The 20617-nt window shown below is 37.4% G+C and overlaps 1 protein-coding gene across 1 annotated transcript; it reads left to right on the top strand.

The window, feature by feature from the left end:
* The first annotated feature begins 482 nt into the window (after positions 1-482).
* On the top strand, positions 483-14467 carry LOC128245261 (deleted in malignant brain tumors 1 protein-like). Its single transcript, XM_052963423.1, has 22 exons — positions 483-548; positions 676-720; positions 1032-1111; positions 1324-1392; positions 1650-1764; positions 1931-2173; positions 2613-2781; positions 3609-3736; positions 4974-5130; positions 5889-5998; positions 6185-6313; positions 6663-6813; positions 7031-7209; positions 7376-7520; positions 7798-7976; positions 8726-8882; positions 9985-10157; positions 11081-11243; positions 12956-13134; positions 13465-13621; positions 13844-14025; positions 14372-14467. Coding segments are annotated over exons 1-22 (2919 nt in total). The 5' UTR covers positions 483-541; the 3' UTR covers positions 14374-14467.
* Positions 14468-20617: the final 6150 nt, after the last annotated feature.

The raw sequence follows: 20617 nt of genomic DNA on the forward strand, positions 1-20617 counted from the left end.
CGAGACGAAAATTACACTTGTGATGACATATGATTTATGTAACATGTAGTACAGAAACTAACAAATATTAATAATTCGTCACCCTAGTGCAATAACTCAATAACTGCATATTGAAATTGAAGCAGATATTGAGTTATTGCACTAAGGTGGCGAACTGATAATTTTTCCTTTTATAAAAACAAATTTTAGTTAGTTAAACAGTTCATATAATCGTGATATTTTTTAAGTGTAAGAATTACAGAGTTTATACAGTTCATTTTGGCTGACAAATAAAGAAAGATTGATTACGTCTTCCTCTTTTACACATGTCTGTTCCCATCACACTGACAAAACAACGGCATTCCCTAACAGGACATATTTACAACAGACCCGGACTTTCGACGAAATGAACGTGATATTTATCAACTTTCTTTTGCACTTTCATAAACAACAGCCAACAGATCAACCTATATCTTATGTATATAAATAAGAGGAAAGACCATTTGAACGTAGTCGTATTAAAATTAAATTTTGATTGCAAAAGTTAACACTTGTGAAAGTTATGGAATGTAAGTAAAGCCTTTTTTCGGTGCACGGAGGCTTGAAAAAGATTAACTGAAATATTGACTTATACCGTGATTTAAGTTTTTAAGACTAACATCATTTAATCTTCCTTCAACATTTATTTCATTTCAGATTTGTACAAACTCATCCTGTGCAGTTTTCTTGTTCGCAACGTAGGTCAGTAACGTGTAGATATTTACTAGTTTAACATAGCCGTGGGAAAACAAATCTTAAATAATTTGAAGGTGAGAGTGTTCTAATGATATAGGTCTCGGAGGTTGTGACTTCGATCCCAAACTGCGGAACATTCTCAGTGCATTTCAAAGAAGACGTCTCTTGTAGTTTGTACCCAGGCAATGGACATATCCAAGCTGTCTTCACAATTGAGCTAAAATAAATTAGTGATAAATAATATTAAAATATTGAATATGATGAGATTTTTCTATCTAAACTTGAGCCAATTTTTAAATATTTAAATTACTCATCAGGTTGTTTGCAATGCCTAAACTGCCACGATGTGACATCACCGGATTCGTGTCAAGGTCGACTGACATGTGCAGCAGGACAGGTAAGTCTTTTGCGAACGCAAAGAAAGAATAAAGACAAACAAAATAAGTATCAGTATGAGTGTTATCAATGAACTTTACTACTAGTCAGACAGTCTGTTTAGTTAAAAGTACATTTGTAGCCCGTAAATGGACATGAAATTATTAAAAATGTGCAATGGGTATCACTGTTTTGCCCAAATTTAATTCCTGTTTTGTATTTGCGTGTTTTCAGTCGTGCTACCAGCAGAGTCACCGGACATCGGCAGGAACCGTTTATGATATGGGATGTAGGGATACAGCGGTAAACCAGTCTTACAAACTTTTGGTTACCTCCACACCTCTCCCTTCTTAATTTTCTATAACAAATGGCGATATTCAGAAATTCTAAAATATTAAGATGGATTTCTGCAACGCAACGCCAAGGCTACGTTGAGTGAAAATGCATGATTTCTTTATGTCTGGATTGTTGTATCAATGCTTTTAATTGATAAAAGAACCTGTTCATTATGTTCAAGAATCATTCAACAACAAACGTAAGCCCATTACCGTATAATGTAGGTGTGTGCTCTGAAGGAGACTGTCATTGTTGGTCGGTCCGTGGAGAAGCGCCAACAGGCAGACTGCCACAAGTGCTGCTCTGTTGATTTTTGCAACGACAACATTTGCTCCTTTGGTCTGTACTGTTATCATGTTGTAGATTTATCACACCTGTCTTTCATATCTTATATCTGAAATGTTGAAATTTAAGAATGTTTTTTGCATTATGAGTCATATTGTTTTGGTGATGTTTACAAATAAGAGATCAATCTTAATGACCAATTGCTTATTTAACTTAACAGGTACTGTTCCTGAACGTTTCTTATTGTTTACTGACACAATAAACGCTGCTATATATCGAATGGACATGGCCACACAAGGATACGTGAAAATCATTTCGCTCAACCCAACGCTAGCCAACCCCGTTGCAGTGGATTACGACAATGAGCATCAACACGTGTACTTTACTGACGTTCAGGCTAAACTGATCATGCAGACTGATATAGTAGGGACAGGGTACACGTTTATAGAGAAACTCTCCACCAGTAAGTGGCCTACTTCTTTTTGCAAAAAAACTTAGCAAGGCGTGCTCGTCAAGCACGATCTTTATGCCATTTTGCACTGAAGAAACGGTCAAGTGTTTGTTTCAACGCTTCAAAGAGTTTTGTTCGCAGTTCTTGTAAGCATGTTTTAAAGCTAAAGTTGGCTGTTATAATGCTTTGCTGGTTAATGAGCCAGCTCTCTTTAGGTAGTTTGCTCAGCGTTCTCTGGACTTGGGGTTTTGTAATTCGCCTTCGTTTAAGTCAAATTCCTTAATCTGTTTTTGAACTGATAAGCTGTCTTATGTCAAATGTCGATGAGCAGTAATTGATAAAATCTGAAAAACAGTTTTTGAATGTAAAAGATATTGGAAAGTATATTCAATCTTGATTCTTGTTGCACGAGTGATGACATTATGAAATTATGTTAACATTTCCTTGTCAGGTTCAGTGCCGGACGGAATGGCTATTGACGCGGGTGCGCGCCTGTTGTTTTACACGGACACAGGAACCAATGTGATCAGCGTGGTGGACCTGGACTCGCACCGCCAGACTGTTATCATCGACCAAGGCCTGGACGAGCCAAGGGGCATCGTGCTCGATAAAACAAACAGGTGATGACTTCTTATGCTTTAAACACATATTTTCTTCACACCGGACAATCATTTCGGTGAATTTAGCCGTACTGGATAGTTCCGTATGGCATCTCCTATACGAGGTGAGTCACGCGCAACGTTGCGCTATTTAGTACATATTTCACTGAATAATAAAGGCTTTACTTCATTTAATTTAGCGCATACAAAACCATGATGATTCAAGACTTAAAATGACAATAAATAATCGTCAACCCTCTTTGACGCTATCATTGATTTAAAACGACAACGGGTCATGGTACCGGAAAACAACGTCGCAAGTGCTTTTTGGAAAAATGTACACACATGCGAATTAACAAAAGGATAATTTAAGGTATGCAAGAATTAAGATCAATAATGTCCTACCGCTCTGAATCCTAAATACGCCCCTTTGGGAAGCTCCAATGCCGGTAATACGGCAAGTTTAGATACTGGCATACGCGCGTGCCGTAAGGCCGGGTGTTTTGGATCCGGACCGGAAACACATGAAATATAGAAAACATTCTAAGGGGACACACACACACACACACACACGCACACACACACACACACACCATATCTTAAATCAATATAACTAAAGTTCCAATATATTTGTTTAGGTGTTTATGCAAACATATAGTTTGAATACTATATAAAAATAATATAAGAATATCCAATATTTCAAAACCAGCGTAACTGTTGCTGTAATGGGAACAATTCAAAATTGCTCTTAATTATTGAACTTAATTTGCACTAGACAGTTATTGCTATAACAGTATAAAAACTCAAACAAAAGTACACTGTACTGATAACAAGTTTTGACAAATTAGGAAAATGTACTGGACGGACTGGGGCAGCGTTCCAAAGATAGAGGTTGCCAACTATGATGGGTCAAACAGGCACATGATTATAACATCTGGACTGAGACTCCCAAATGCAATTGCACTTGATGCTACAGGTAAGACACATGCTAGTGTCTGTGCAAATGTTGCTGCATTACTAGTTAATTAAATTTAATTTATATTACCAATTAGATTGTCTTAAATTATATGTTAAAATTTCGAATTCTTTATAAACAGGGACATAAACAGTGTCTACCGAAGGAGTTCGAAACAAATCTATATATTATGTGACTCCCTATATTCCGTGTTACAATAGGTGTCCGAACCTTATCTTTATATTGTGAGTCTGTCATAGAAATCCGAACCCAATGTCTAGAGTATGTGTTGCCACAGAAGTCCGTGACAGATCCCTATATTGTATGCTGCCACAGTAGTCCGAGTCCGTTTCCTGTAGTGTGCCCTGCCAAATAAGTCCTATTCCGATCCCTCTATTGAATGCTGCCGCAGTAGTCCGAGTCCGTTTCCTGTAGTGTGCCCAGCCACAGAAGTCCGATTCCGATCCCTCTATTGAATGCTGCCACAGTAGTCCAATTCCTATAGTGTGTCCTGCCACAGGAGTCTTAATCCGATCCTTATATTGTATGCTGCCGCAGTAATCCGAGTCCGATTCCTATTGTGTGTCCTGCCACAGAAGTCCAAGTCCGATTCCTATATAGTGTGTCGCCATTAAAGTCCGAATCCGATCCCTATATTGTATGCTGCTACAGAAGTCCGAGTCCGATCCTTATATTGTATGCTGCCACAGTAGTCCGAGTCCGAGTCCTATAGTGTGTCCTGCCGCAGAAGTCCGAGTCCGATCCCTATATTGTATGCTGCCACAGTAGTCCGAGTCCTATTCCTATTGTGTGTCCTGCCAAAGAAGTCCAAGTCCGGTTCCTATATAGTGTGCTGCCAAAGAAGTCCGAATCCGATCCCTATATTACATGTATGCTGCAACAGGAGTCCGATTTCAATCCCTTTATTGTATGCTAAAACAGTAGTCCGAGTCCGATTCCTATATTGTATGCTGTCTTAATAGTCCGTTAATGTGTGCTTGCCACAGGAGTCAGAGCCCGATTTCACTTTTGTTGCTTTACCACACGAGTCTGAAATCGATCTCAATATTGTTTGCCCTCAACATGAGTCCAAAAGAAATTCTATATAGAAGTTCTTACATGATCTTAATATTGTCAACATAAATTTTAATGTTCATATTTATTACTTACACGAAGTGAAAACAAATAAGAACTTTTTTTGAAAATGCATTGATTTTATTGACAGTGTTCGTATCAGGTATACATATATATTTTTTAGGTCAGACAATCTACTGGGCGGATGCTGGAACGACACAAATTGAAAAGGCAAATGTTGACGGAAGCAACCGACAAACTCTTTATACAAATACAAGCTCCCATTTCTATGGATTGGCTTTAAGTGGGCAATATCTTTACTATACCGACTGGAATGCTCAGTAAGTCAAGCTCTGTTCAAACAGCTTTAAACTACGCATCAAATAAATTGATCTTGAAAAATGCTTGGATTTTCAAGTAATTGACAGTAAAACAAGTATCAAATGATTTCTCTACGGATAAGTCATCTGCCTATCATCAAGGCAATTGAATAATGCTGTGTTATTCGTAAAAACCTCTGCAGTTGCTAGTTCTACCAAAAGAATAGCATCGAGCATGATTTCTTAAAAATTCCAGCAGTTAAAGGTTCTACAAGGAAACAAAATCGAGCGCGTTTTTTTACACCACCACTCACTGGTTCTACCTATGAGGCAGAATCGAGCGCGATTAGTAAAAAGAAAAACACCAACTCTCCTTGATTCTCACATGTCACCAGCGATTTAAGATCCAAGAGATAGCGGTATCCTGCCCAACCAGACCTTGTTGTTTCTAAAAAGAACAACAATTCCCATTGATCGTACCAAGGAAACAGACTCGAACGCGATTCGTTAAAACGAATACCAACAAGTTTTGTTTCTCTTGAGAGCGTAATTTATTAAAAAGACTACCAACACCTACTGGTTTTATCAAACGTGATTCGTGAAAAAAGGTTACTAAAACATACTGGTTCTACCTATTGTGATTCGTAAAATAGATAGCAGCACTAACTCGTTTTCTCGAGCGTGATTCGTATCAGTTAACATATCTCAGATAACTTCGAGCTTAACTTTTCCAAATCAAGCTATACTAAATGTTTTCTTGTACATCTTATATTTCTTAGCTCTATTATGCGGTTGTCCGTTGCTGGCGGTGCTGCTACTGAATTCGGAAAGGCTGCGTTCGGTAGACTCAACGATGTGTATGCGGTGTCGGCGGAAACGTCTTCGACCGGTACCTCAAAAAACCTTATGAAGTTTGCAAACAATTCAAATACGAAATAATAACATGTAATTAACTAAGACAGCTCGATTTCAATGATATGGCATGTGGAAAAAGAACTTATAGTAAAAACATAGATAGAATATTATGTGTTTATCATTATAATTTATATCCTGAAAATGTATTGTTTCATGGCAGGATCAAATGCTTGCACAAACAATCATGCAGGCTGCCAGCATATATGTTTGCCATTGGGAAATAACGGTAGAACATGTGTTTGTCAAGAAGGCTACACGCTGCAGTCTGACGGAACTTCCTGTTCTAGCGGTAAGATATTGTATGTGATGTATCAATTTCACTGTTGCATACTAAGTTCTTACAACGGTTCTGCTGTTATCTAATGTACGCGTCGTTGACAAGCGCCTCCTAATCATTCCTTTAGTCCTGTTTAGTTTGAATCCAAACAAAAATAATGTTAAGCATCTTGCAACATAAGCAATGGCCATAGAATAATATTTACATTCTTTTTGACAAGAGTTATTATGATACGCTGAATGTCATGCTAATAAATGACATGTGTCTTGATTTATTTATGGTATGTGATGAAGTTGGGAGACACAATACACTCACAATTTACTTAGTTTGAAACGTTTTGAGTATGCATGTTACACTTCAGGGTTGAGTGTGCGCCTTGCCGGGGCAAACTCGACAAGTCGGGGTCGAATCGAGGTTTCCCTCGACCATGGCAGCACGTGGGGGTCCGTCTGTGACGACAGGTTTGATCAGAGTGACGCCAATGTGATCTGTGGGATGCTTGGATTTTCAAGGTTTATACTTGCGTAATATCTGCCGATTTATGGGTTAGCTACCTACGTGAATACAGCTATTATTGTCGGTTATTAAACTTTACTTTGTTATGCATCTTGTTTGAAATAAAGATGATCAAAACTAATTAAATGTCTTTTAATATTCGACAATAGCGATGGGTGTAAGACACCATTTTTAACTTAGCAACTTTTTGTGATAATACATCATTTCTTGAAGGTCCAATGCAATACCCAAGAACAGCTCGTTTTTCGGGCCGGCCGAGACGTCGTATCCGATACTGCTGGACGACATTTTCTGCACCGGAAATGAGGCGTCTATCCTCGAGTGCTCGCACAGCCCGCTCGGGCTTACTGACTGCGACCATAATGAGGATGCTGGCGTCATCTGTGCTACAGGTAACGCATGTAACTAATAGTTCATTTGATCGACTGTAGATGGAACAATTGATATTGTTCATATTTCACCATTGAAGGTAAGTAAAGCGAATGTTGTGCAATGCACACACAATAACAAGCACTTGATAAATGATGTGTTTATTTCCTGTTTATGTATTTGCTTCAGAGGGACAGGTTTACTTGTCGGGTTCGACATCAAGCAACCAAGGACGAATAGAAATATTTTTAAACGGCCGTTGGGGAACGATTTGTGACGACAATTTCGGTCAAACGGAGGCTAACGTGGTCTGTGGTATGTTAGGATTTCCCAGGTAACTAGGAGTAGACAGGTGCCTTGTTTAGCCCTGAATAATTCATTAACTGGCAAATCGCTATAATCAACAACCATTGAGCGACTGTTTTCATCGTTAACAAAGTTTTGCTTTTAGATATGTCTTCCTTTCGAATAAGGAATTATACCAAACTGTAAATAATTGTTTAATACCAAACTTGAATCTCTTTGATTTGTTACTGACGAACAATGGTCGACATGTGAAAAAAAATTGTGAGCGATCCCCAACTTGTGACATCCAATTCAAACTTTTGCAGGAACGGATCTGTTGCAAAGGGTTCGGCGTATTTTGGAGCGGGTGTGCAGTCGGAATCCGTACACCTGGACAATGTGGGCTGCTCGGGCTTGGAGACGTCCGTGGTCAACTGTGCACACAGCCAGGTGGACACAAACAACTGCGGACACCGCGAGGACGTCGGCGTCATTTGTCCTTCATGTACGCACTCCGCACTCATAAACATTCTATAAAGCGTTCATATTTTAGTTCAGGACTCGTATTCGGTCAAAAATGAGGAATTGTCATGAATAGTTGAAGAACGACTGAATGTTTTTAATGAAAGTCTAAAGGGAGAAAGTAAGGCACCTGATATAAAACCTGTTATGGTAGCATTTATAATAAATATTTACCATTAGAAAATTTTCACGCGCCTATTTACTAAAAGTACAGTGTACTGTTTTTTGGGAGATGAAATATTTGCCATTTTATTGATGGTAAATCAGTCATTTGTGGCATTTATGTGTATAGCTTTATAATTTCAAATAGAATAAAATTGCATTAAAATGTTCTTGGAACATTACATTTTGGAATGATAACTCTGTTTCTTTTAAAATTTAACACTAGCTAATTTAAGTATGATTAAAACTAATTATCCCCCATCGCAAAAGAAAATATGACAAAGTCTTGGGTTTTTTCAATAATGCTGAAACATTGCTTAAATATTAGTTTACCTATTTTGAAGGTTCATTTGAACACAGAATATTACTTGTGTATAAAAAGATAGTAATTGCTAAACTAGGGTTGTGCAGAGTGTGCGAATAAGTCGTCCCTATCCAGTTGAATTTTAAATATATGCAAATCGACTGAGATATTTAAAGTACTTCCAAATCTAATTAGGTAAAAGGGCAATTTTAACAATTATAAATTCCCTTTGTATGTGTTTAACACGTCCACCACACCCAATACAGTGTATCCGGCCCAGGTTCGGCTAACGGGCGGTGTCACACCGACCGCAGGTCGCGTTGAGATCTCCGTTGACAATGGGGTCACGTGGGGGACCATCTGTGACGACAGCTTCCAAACGGCCGAGGCCGGGGTTGTGTGTAGTATGCTGGGATATGAGAGGTACCTTATCTACTTTAGCCCACTATGATGTGATCCCCTTTTGTTTGTCATACGTCATCCGTCACCAACTTTTGCTTCAAACATCATCTCCTACTAAACTACTAAGCTAATGTTCATAAAACTTTACTAGAATGTTCCTTTGGTGGCCTCTTTCGGATTTCTTTAAGTAAAGGGGTTACATACAGAATTATTTAATGCCTGTGAAATCGTTTGTCATATTTCTTATTTATTTTGCAGAAATATTCTTCGTGTGTCCCTCTTCAATATTCCCTCAACCTTTATTTGATTTGTTAAAGAAATAATGCTGGTGGTGAGAGGGGACGTTGCTGGGGTTTGCCTGATATCAATATAACAATAGCGACAACTGTATATCTTAAGGTTATCGCTGACTAGATTTCTTAGTAATTCCATTGAAATGGTTTCCCTCTTCCTTTTAGCTTGTTTTTCATGCCGCTATAGTGGAACTCTGTTCTAAAATCACTGGAATAAATTCAGTACAATTTCACAGAGATGTTGCTAGGTTGGTCTACTTTCATAATTCTTCAATATAAGTGATTATATGCAGAACCGTGTTTGACATTGCAACAAAATGAATTAAAACTTTCCCTCGGCGATTTATAAGCTTCAACATTGACATTTTGAAAAGAAAAATTGTATTAATTTGTAAAATTTTAAAAACAGTTAAGGGAATGAAAAAAATATATAATGTATCCATAATTGATGTTTCTTTAGGTTTAAGATAAAATTCGACTAAAATCCGGACTTTCTTTCGTAAATCTATAGCATGCCGTGTTAGTCATTGGTTTTTGTATACAAGATAGGCCTGTAATTCCAATACTGAATCAGGACAGGGTCAACGTTATATTGGAATGAAATATTTTGTAAACCAGCAGTCAAATATAACCTAGTTAACAGTGAGTGGTCGAGATATCGTACTATGCTTTCTATCGCGCTGGTTTTTATCGTGCAAAAGGTATAGATATTTTTTCTTCATTAGACCAAAAAATACAACACTTAGATTACATAACTTGCATAATTCACTCTTTCAATAACCTGTGATTATTGTATACATGTACTGATTTAGCAATTTCCTACATAACAGACAAGGGGCCATAACAACGAGTCGGTTTGGGTCTGGGTCGAGCAGCATGAAGATCCTGCTTGATGACGTAAATTGTCGGGGCTCCGAGACAAACATCATCGATTGTCAGCATAGCGCGGTCGGTGTCAATAATTGTGGTCATAGCGAAGATATCGGCGTTTCTTGTCTGTCCAGTATGTTCCTAAATTGATTAGATAACTTTAAATTGCTTTTCTTTTGATGAAGTAAGAATTAAAACAAAAACAAAGATGATAAAAAGAAAACTACAGGAACATGCCCAAAGATGAAGAATTCGGATATTACCCCTGCTTAGAGGCACACGCTAAGGGCCCTTGGGCCAGGATTACGACCAGTCTAAATTCAAAGTCTAGACTCAGACTCAGATTAGCATTTCTATAAAGGAACAAAAAATCATGTTTATTCCATTTATTTAAAAAAAATTATGTTAATAATAGTAAAACATTCAAACAGCAATATACTTCAGCAAAGTTAACCATCATGTTATCATACTCTGATAAAAGGAAACTTACAATGAAATGAAGTTTTGCCATAATGAGTCTTAAGTCTAAACTCAGGCTCCTGACTGTTCGTAACCTCTGCCCCAGGTGACATTGCACAAGAGACACACACGTACAAACCCACAAACACACAGGCATCAAAGTAGCTATATCAATAAATAACTGTATAACTCCCTTGGAACCTTGGAACGGTCGGTTTAGTGAACACGAGTATACTGTGAGTTTGGGGACGGCGTGGTTTTGTTCATAGCCTCGCACTTGTCTACTTACAAAATAAAAAAGTACAAGCCTTAGCGGAGCATGCATAAACTTGAAGATCATATCATATTTCTCAGGTGTCTACAAAACTAATGTTTATGATTCAGCTTCTGTATGCATATGTTAAAAGGGCGTATTTTTATGAAAATGATAATTTTGCTGATAAATTTGTGAATCTACGTAGGCTAAAACACGCCCTGTGTGGACTTGAACACGCTACCCATAAGACAGACGCGCCTAGCAGTAAAGTGACTTCGACCCTACAGACTTTGAAACATAAAAAATAACTTTACACAATGTAATTATTATTCTAACTGCAGCGTCGATGTCAGATGTTCAGATACATTTGGCGAATGGGTCTTCCTCAAGGGAAGGGCGGGTGGAGATCTCCGTGGACGCTGGGACCACGTGGGGAACCGTTTGTGATGACGGGTTTGGCAACACGGAGGCGGGTGTCGTCTGTGTCATGCTTGGATACGAGAGGTTTGCTACTTTATCATGTGAAATTAAATCAGCATTAACTTCCAATAATTACCGATCTAAAATCAACAACCGCACAGAAGAATGTACTACACAATCAAATATTATATCATTGACAGTCAGTGTAAAATTAACAACGTTTTGACGCATACAAGGTTGACATGTACCTTTATGATGATCCATGTACATTTATGGTGATACATGTATTTTGATGAGGCTGCATGTTCTTTAAGGGCTGCATAAACTTGGATGAGGCTACATGCAATTTGATAGGTCTACATGTACTTTGATGGTGGTACATGAATCTTGATGAGACTGTAAGAACTTTGATAGGTCTACATGTACTTTGATGGTGGTACATGAATCTTGATGAGACTTCAAGAACTTTGATAGGTCTACATGCACTTTGATGGTGGTACATGAATCTTGATGAGACTGCAAGAACTTTGATAGGTCTACATGTACTTTGATGGTGGTACATGAATCTTGATGAGACTTTAAGAACTTTGATAGGTCTACATGCACTTTGATGGTGGTACATGAATCTTGATGAGACTGCAAGAACTTTGATAGGTCTACATGTACTTTGATGGTGGTACATGAATCTTGATGAGACTTCAAGAACTTTGATAGGGCTTCATGTACTTTGATGGTGGTACATGAATCTTGATGAGACTGCAAGAACTTTGATAGGTCTACATGTACTTTGATGGTGGTACATGAATCTTGATGAGACTTCAAGAACTTTGATAGGTCTACATGCACTTTGATGGTGGTACATGAATCTTGATGAGACTTCAAGAACTTTGATAGGTCTACATGCACTTTGATTAGGCTGCATAAGCTTTGTTGTGCCTACATGTACTTTGATGGTGGTACATGAATCTTGATGAGACTGCAAGAACTTTGATAGGTCTACATGTACTTTGATGGTGGTACATGAATCTTGATGAGGATGCAAGAACTTTGATAGGTCTAAATGTATTTTGATGGTGGTACATGAATCTTGATGAGACTGCAAGAACTTTGATAGGGCTACATGTACTTTGATGGTGGTACATGCATCTTGATGAGACTGCAAGAACTTTGATAGGTCTACATGTAATTTGATTGGGCTGCATAAGCTTTGTTGGAGTGTCATGTACTTTTTTGACGCATAATGTGTTTTTATGGTGATACATGCACTTTGATTGGAATACATGTGCTTTGATGGGGTTACATATTCATTAATGAGGCTAATTGTAACTGAGGTTGCATGCATTTTGATGGGGCTGCTTGGACTTTGAAGGGAATGCATGTAATTCGATGGGGCTACATGCACTATGATGATGGTACATATATCTTAATGAAACTACATGTACTCTGATGAGGCTGCATGTACTTTGTTTGGGGTACATGTAACTCGATGGGATTACATGTACTCTGATGAGACTGCATGTACTATGATGGGGCTACTAGTACGCTGATGGGGCTACTTTTACTTTGATGGTGCTACATGAATATTGATGATCCTAAATGTACTTTGTTGGGGCGGCATATACTTTGATAGAGCTTTAAAATGACAGAGTAAACTATTTATGTGTGAGGCAGTTAGATACGGAAAATACATTATCGCAGCCCAAAATTGTACAACGTTTTTAAACAAATACAAACTTTAATTCTAATTTAGCCGTGTTTTGTCAGTAGATCAGATATATTAATCATTCTTTATTCAGAGGATCCGCTATTACGAAATCGATTTCCTACTTCGGCAAAGGATCGACATCGCAGCACATCCTGTTAGATGACGTCGACTGCGTGGGGAGCGAGGCGAACATACTCGCTTGCCGGCACAGCCCCATCGGTGTGAACGACTGTGGACACAGCGAGGACGTCGGTGTTTCTTGTCTAAACGGTAACGCGCTTTGTTTGCTTTATTGAAAAGAAACAAAACTGAACAAACTAGAGAACGCTCATGTTGCATACACTCGATGTGGTATATTTGTCCGCATCAAAATGTATACCAGTTTTGGTTTTCGTAAAACAAACGATAAGACCGTCTTTGTTTTATTTGAAACTTTTATAACAAATACACAGTTCGTGAAACTAATATTACAAACAAAAAATGCATGAATACATTAAGATAATTATAAGTTGCATCAAATTATTCAGCTCATAGCAGTGCAACTTATTATAACGTAACGCGCATAAACGTTTTCACGTAATGCATGTTTTTGTAACATAGCGAACAACTTCCGTGTGCGTCTTGTGAGCCGTTCTACCTCACACGAAGGTCGGGTGGAGGTTTCGGATGACAGCGGTGTCACGTGGGGCACGGTTTGTGATGACGGCTTTGGGGACACGGACGCCGGGGTCGTGTGTAACATGCTCGGATATTCCAGGTGAGCATTAACGACAGCGTTTTTTTTTTATTTTTAGTAATTAATTGTTACGTTTACTTACTACTGAGCGGCAAACTTTTCTCCAACGGAACATGTTAATCAGGTCTCCAGTGGACCTCACTTGGGACTTTAAAACTGTTAGATGTATTGTACATTTCACTGTTTTCAAAATTGTTCATCGGAACTATAATAAGCTCTTTAGTAACTCGTCTTATATACCAGGACGGGAGCAGTAGCACAAGGAGCTACGGTGTACGGTCCGGGCTCGTCCTCCTCGCCCATTCTGCTAGATGACGTAGACTGCACATCCGCCGACACAAGCATCTTCTTCTGCAGACACAATGGTATCGGGGTGGAAAATTGTGGCCACCACGAGGATGTCGGCGTACAGTGTCCAAGCGCGTGTCAGTATACCTCTTATGACTTTGTCAGAGTAATATTACTTGAAATCGGCTTAGGGATACATTTAACTGTTAAACTTTACAGTTTGAGAGTGGTAAGATTTTAAATTGCGTATATCCATCTTGTTTTGTACTGGGATCCAACTTCAATTAGACGGCTGGTACACCATTACGGCATACATTTATCCTTTGCTGGCGTTTTACTGTTATGATAAATACACAGCGTAACACTGATCTTTATAACGGTACTAAACGGACTTTTAGTTTTTTTATGAATACTTTCCAGTTTCTTATTTTGTAGCTTCTGTCATATTTATAAAGATACGATATCAAGCATCGTCTTTTTCAGGATGAACGAAAGGGGCAGTTGTTTGATATACGTCAACAGTTTCATTTTAAGCGTAACTTACATAAACATTGAATAAAACATTACATTACTAGTCAATGCCTTTCCTTATTGATTAGTACAACTGTGTATTATTTAGAACACAATATGTGTGTCGCTAGCAACGGATGACAGATTGATACGAACTCCTTTTTCCGGCGTCGACGTCTGCCTCTGCGTCGTGAGCTCTCAACTATGTTTCCTATCAATATTTCTTTAGACTTGGTATGCGTATTGGCCAGGGTCAGAAGATGACCGCTTTTGAGTTGGGGTGCCATAGGTCACAGCTCAAGGCCATAGTGACTTTAACTATAAAAATAAACACAAAAAGAGCTACCCATCCGAACCGCGGAATTCTAGTAATAACGAAACCCATAGCTTAATATCAGAATGTATACGAGATTAATATCATGAGGCAAAAAAAATGCATACTCGTAAAAAGTATCATCACGTATCATGTAAATGGAATTTTGGATTTTAATCCCTACTGATGATAATTTTAATAATTTGCTCGTTTGTATACCAACTGGTTGTGAGTTCGATCGCGGGCTTAGGAACATGCACTAGTTACATACCGAAATATGAATACATGTGTAATATAGATGAATTGGTTGCAACTCTGTTAACTTAAAGCCATTATCATTATCAAAACAAAATAAGACAGAAACAGCGACCTTTTACATCCACTACAAGAGGATATTTTACCAAACGAGTTCAAGCAAAATAGATCAGAAGGTACAAACAGACGTGGTGACGGTGTTCATAAAACACAAGACGAAACGAGCAATAGCGTTAAACTGTAGCGTGTATGAGTTTAAACTCTAATTGTTTTACAACAACTTCTAAAAATATATATACATTAACGTTTGCTTCCTCCCTCTCGATGGCACAGTGTTGGGCGAGTTATCTTATGGTGCAGGAACTAGTGAACAAGGAGAAAAGCCACTTGTCCGGCTTGGTGACAACCAACCAAGTTCATGTGTATTGGGGCGCATAATCCGAGCGGCTGAACAGTTATGTACGGTTTTCATAATGTTGTTTTCTTTTGATTGAAGGCGTTTTTTGTTTACGACATTAACGATCTCTTCCTATTTTAAAGCAGGTTTAAGATAATAACTGATGCCAAAGACAATGATAAGCATTAATAAAATAGCAAAAAGAAAGATAACTCTAAACCAGACAAGAAAGCAGTCAGCTCCCTTTGCATGCAGCCATTTTGATGACTCACTCTTGGCCAGGCACTGCATATTGTGCACCTATAAGTCACCAAAGGGGCATTTTATTTATAACAATATACATAATTTAAGGAAATTCGGGACTGTGGGTCTATATATACATATATATATATACAAGTTACTAAACCCTATAATTTTTAGGCATATTTAAGCATTATACAATACGCTGTCATATTTCTTTTTGCCAGCCAACAGGGTCAGTCCTTGGCAAGTCATATTGGTACAGGCTCACTAAAATAAAGTTATACCGGAATCGCCGGCCATCAGGGCCTGTCTTTTTGTACAAGCTATTAAGTGTTTACTAAGTAAGGCTAGTAAGACGGGAATAGCCGTCTTGCAGGGTCAGTCCTTGTTGTACAAGTTCGTAATGGTCCACTCTGAGGAAATTAAGTCGGAAATCGCCGGCCTTCAGTGCCTGTCCATGAAGCACAAGTTCGTTGGTGTCCATGCAGTATGTTAGTTATACGGGAATCGCGGGCCTTTCAGGCCAGTCCTTTTGGTACAAACTCATAGTGTCATTTGTTTTAGCCTTGTAAGACTGGAATCGCCGGCTTTTAACGACAGGCTGTCTCGGATAAGCTTGTTAGTGAAAACAAATTAAGACGGGAATCGCCGGTCTTCAGGACCTGTCCTTGGCGTACAAGCTCGTCAGCGTACTCTCAAACAATAGTCAGGCGGGAAATATCGTTTTTAATGCCAGTGTTGTTGTAAAAGCTCGTTAGCATTCACACAAAGAATAGTAATACGTAAGATGGGAATCACCGTCCTTAAGGACCAGTCCTTGTTGTTCAAGATCGTTTTCCATTATATTCCATCGGTCCTAAAACAGAAAAGATTATCAAATAGAAGAAAAAAAACTCGTTTATTGATTCATGAAAAAAACAAATCCTAATCGACGTATATATCTTTTGCAGGCCAGCAAAAAAGGTTTTAAAATGCAATTGAGGAGTCATTAACACTTCAATCAATATTGTTGCTAGGTGTATTGTATGTAGTTTAAAAACCTTTAAAATAATGACATAGCGTCGTTCAATAAATCGTGAAAATACAAATTTTAGAGGCGTGGCACAAATTTAAAATGTGTTTGAACGTGAAATATATTTGCCTCATTCACAAGTTAAATTTCCAATCGAAGCAACAATTAAATATCATAATTAAAATATTCAATGCCAATTTTGTTCCTAGTATAAACTCCTGACGGTATTTTATTTTGGTTTGCCTTGCCTTGTGTTTTATATGAGTGACCAAACATTCAAGGTTATGGACAACGATTATATAGAATTGTAGTTTTTCCCCCTTCAACGTAAAAAAAACACTTAATAACACAGGTAAATTAATCCAATCTTAATCAGTTAATTATAGCTGGAGCACTAAATGGAGCAACATCAACGAGCCCACACATTTTGAAATGTTTGACAGTGTCTTTTGCTCGTATCAAAAACGACATGAAACAGAAAAATGCATTCAACATAAAGAAAAAAAAACAATAGCATTTAGAATTACAATGATCAACAAATGGGTAATGGAAAAAGGCGATTAAATGTCATTAAAGTAAGTACTTTACCACTAAATCAATGTGTTCTTCGATTATTATTTTGGAAGGTATGAAATATTTTCAAATTATCTAAAACATTAACTACCTACTAGTTCAAACATTATATTTAACCTGAATAAACAAAGTCCTTGGTTCTATCATCAACATGATTTGACAAGTAAACACATCATACTATCAAATTGTTTTTAACTATGATCGTTTAGGTTTTATTTCAGTGTTTGTGTCCATGTTTGTGTTGCGTATTATGGTATTTTTACCGTATTTACCTTTTTCAAATTGTCGTTGTAAAGCATATTCATTACTCTTAAATTTGTAAACATCTTACTTATCTCTTTTTCAATCTTTAATAGTTTAATAGACACATTTGCTTCGTTTTTCTTTTGACTTTTCTATTTTATATTCACGTCACTACGAAGCCGGAGGTATTTGCATGTAGTATAGCCTCAAGTGGCAAGGGCCACTAAACTTCTACTGGCTGCACGTTTTGACAGCAAGAATCCGTTGTTAAATTGTCACCATTAATGGATGTATGCGTGGTACTCTGGTTTTCTACACACACTGTATTACATTTCCGCATTTCAATTCAAATCACACCAACTGTCGCTGTATCAGAGGTTCACTGTGTAAGCTTGTTATAAATGGCCGCAGTCTAGACGTCAGTGTTGTTATTATCTGCAAAAAAGAAATATCGGATAGAGCAAAGTCAAATTTTGTATAGTAACAACCTTTAAATCAAAATAAAAGCAATCTTTTATATATCCTACTACATTCAGGATCGAGTACATATATATTATAAACTTTTTAATTGTTTTACCAATTATTCAGTTCACATTACCTTATCGTAGTTAATGGCACTTATTGGGAACAGTTTGGATTCGACTGATATTGCCTGTGAACAGTATTGTAGGAAAGTTACATCACGCTTGTCGCAGCCTTTTAACGCGTTTAGCGCTTTCATTTACTTATTTATGCCATATTTACGCCCTCTCTGCAAAAATAAACAAGCCATGACATAGTTATAACAACGCCATCTGACGCATCTCACCACTACAATAATAGCCTTAACCCAGACCCAACACTCCTTGTCGTCAAATTAGAGCCTGTATAGCAGAGGTAACGGCCGGTATGTTAAAAGTGAAACTTGGATATTCCTGCTGACACTACTCAGCCTCTTTAACGTTCACACACCGGGACATTTAACCATAATGATAAAAATCTGCATAACTCGGCATTGTATACGCTCCGCTGACGCGAAACGAAGAACGCATAGGGAATTGCAACTTATTTTGATTGGTCGAAAGTAAACATTATGATAATTCAGGATCTGCATTTTGATTGGTTAAAAACACTCTGTATGTGTCTGCATGTAATATTTATCAGGTATTAAAATGGTAATCTATAAACAACTATTAGTATAGTCAATAATGTGTTTGAGCATCAAAATAATAGTTGGAGAAAAGAATTATTGATGTGTTTTATTAACGCAAATAATATCGAAACGTTCACAGCGTTCAGGCTAAGAGTAGAATGACTGATCCAGTTTGAGGCGGACAGTATGTTAGCAAAGCAAAGCTTATAAAGGTAGACGAAAAGGGTCATAAACAATGATATTTGACTTAGAGTGTTGTATATCAAGTTAATTTGATATTTGCAATAAACGTTAATAACAAGTAACAATCAGATATCAGCACGTTGAAAATAAAAAAAAAATATATAACTTTGGCAATACACGTATCTAAACACTCTATTTCGATTACCAATACCTTTCACGTATTGATTTTATACAAACAAAATTGTGAAATGATCCATGTAATACATCATGTGGATTACAAGAAGTGACGTCAGTGCTGACAAGTGACGACGTGAGAAGTTGACACAAATTTTACGAAATTAGAATGATTTCATTTGAAAACAGCAAAATCAAAATAAAATATTATCAAAAAAGAAAGTAGACAGATATCCGGCTATTGTAAAAAATGTTCTTACCAACCATTTAGAAACAGAAAGTCTGCCCATCAAGTATAGCTATTCCCTTCCGAAGAAGCAGATTGGCAAAACAATGCATTGCAAAGAACTGCGGCAATTGGGAACAGATCGGAAGATTTCCATTGACGTGAGCTTTACCATGAAAGAGAAATTATTAATGACTGTGATACGATGAATCAATTCGATGGCATTGCATAAAAACAATACTCTCGTAATATTTAACTTAACAATTACATAACATGGAATGTGTCGCGAACCCGGAGTTTTTAACATATGTTCTTGCGAACCTCCACCATTTGTCGTGTGTATTTATAGAACATTTTTTTATACCTGACCTTCTGTAGTCGAACGTAGGATTGGAACACCAGGCTTTGTGCCACATGTGTATTTGTATTTGTATTACCTGACCAAGTTTCACTAATTCTGGTTTCATATGTGGTTTTGTGAAACCTGACCTTTTCAGGTGTAATGTTGTGATTCTTAACTTTGTTTAATATATACATTCTGTACTCGTCTACTTGCGAACACTTTTTCACCGGTGCACTTTCACATCAGTCCTTTGCTCTGATAGACCAAAATGTTCGTAAATAACATTTTTCCCCAATGCCAGTCATTTATTATCAAATATCCAGATCTAAGTTTCGCTTAAGAGTCAATTCAATCTGTATATCGTTGAAAAGCACATTTATGTGAATTGCAAGTATTTATCAAACGGACGCTATTATCGTCGTAAACCTTTTGTTGTATTTCAAATGTGTTAAAATTATATTCTTTACATGCATCATGATCGTGTAATATGACAGGAATATAATTTCCTGTATATTCTGGTTTGTTTAACTAAAATAAAAAGCTGCTATCACTGCTGTTGTTGCTGCTGCTGTTGCTGTTGCTGCTGCTGTTGCTTTTACTACTACTACTACTACTACTACTACTACTACTACTACTACTACTACTACTACTACTACTGCTGCTGCTGCTTCTACTACTACTACTACTACTACTACTACTACTACTACTACTACTACTACTACTACTACTACTACTACTACTACTACTACTACTACTACTACTACTTCTACTACTACTACTACTACTACTGCTACTGCTACTGCTACTAATACTGCTACTGCTACTGCTACTGCTACTATTACTGCTGCAACTATTACTTTTACTATTACTACTACTACTACTACTTCTACTACTACAACTATTTATTTCGATCACACCATCTGATAAGATTCATCATTCTTAGATCCAATTAAGATCAATATTGAATACCAGCCCTGGTCTAAATGTTGTTGACATATCACATCAGGCTAACGTAGTTTATACATTGTGTTTCTGTAAGCATGCCTAAGAATAATACTTATTTTATACATGCATTTATCTAATGTCATAACCTCACTGTAACATACGCTCTAAATTGATAAAATA

The sequence above is a fragment of the Mya arenaria genome, chromosome 2 (genome assembly GCF_026914265.1).
Source record: "Mya arenaria isolate MELC-2E11 chromosome 2, ASM2691426v1".
Taxonomy (NCBI): Eukaryota; Metazoa; Mollusca; class Bivalvia; order Myida; family Myidae; genus Mya; species Mya arenaria.

Excerpts from the sequence above, each read along its gene's own strand:
- LOC128245261 (XM_052963423.1), top strand. Across the intron at positions 3,737-4,973 it reads AATTGCACTTGATGCTACAG|GTCAGACAATCTACTGGGCG; the intron begins GTAAGACACATG and ends TATATTTTTTAG. Across the intron at positions 13,622-13,843 it reads AACATGCTCGGATATTCCAG|GACGGGAGCAGTAGCACAAG; the intron begins GTGAGCATTAAC and ends CTTATATACCAG.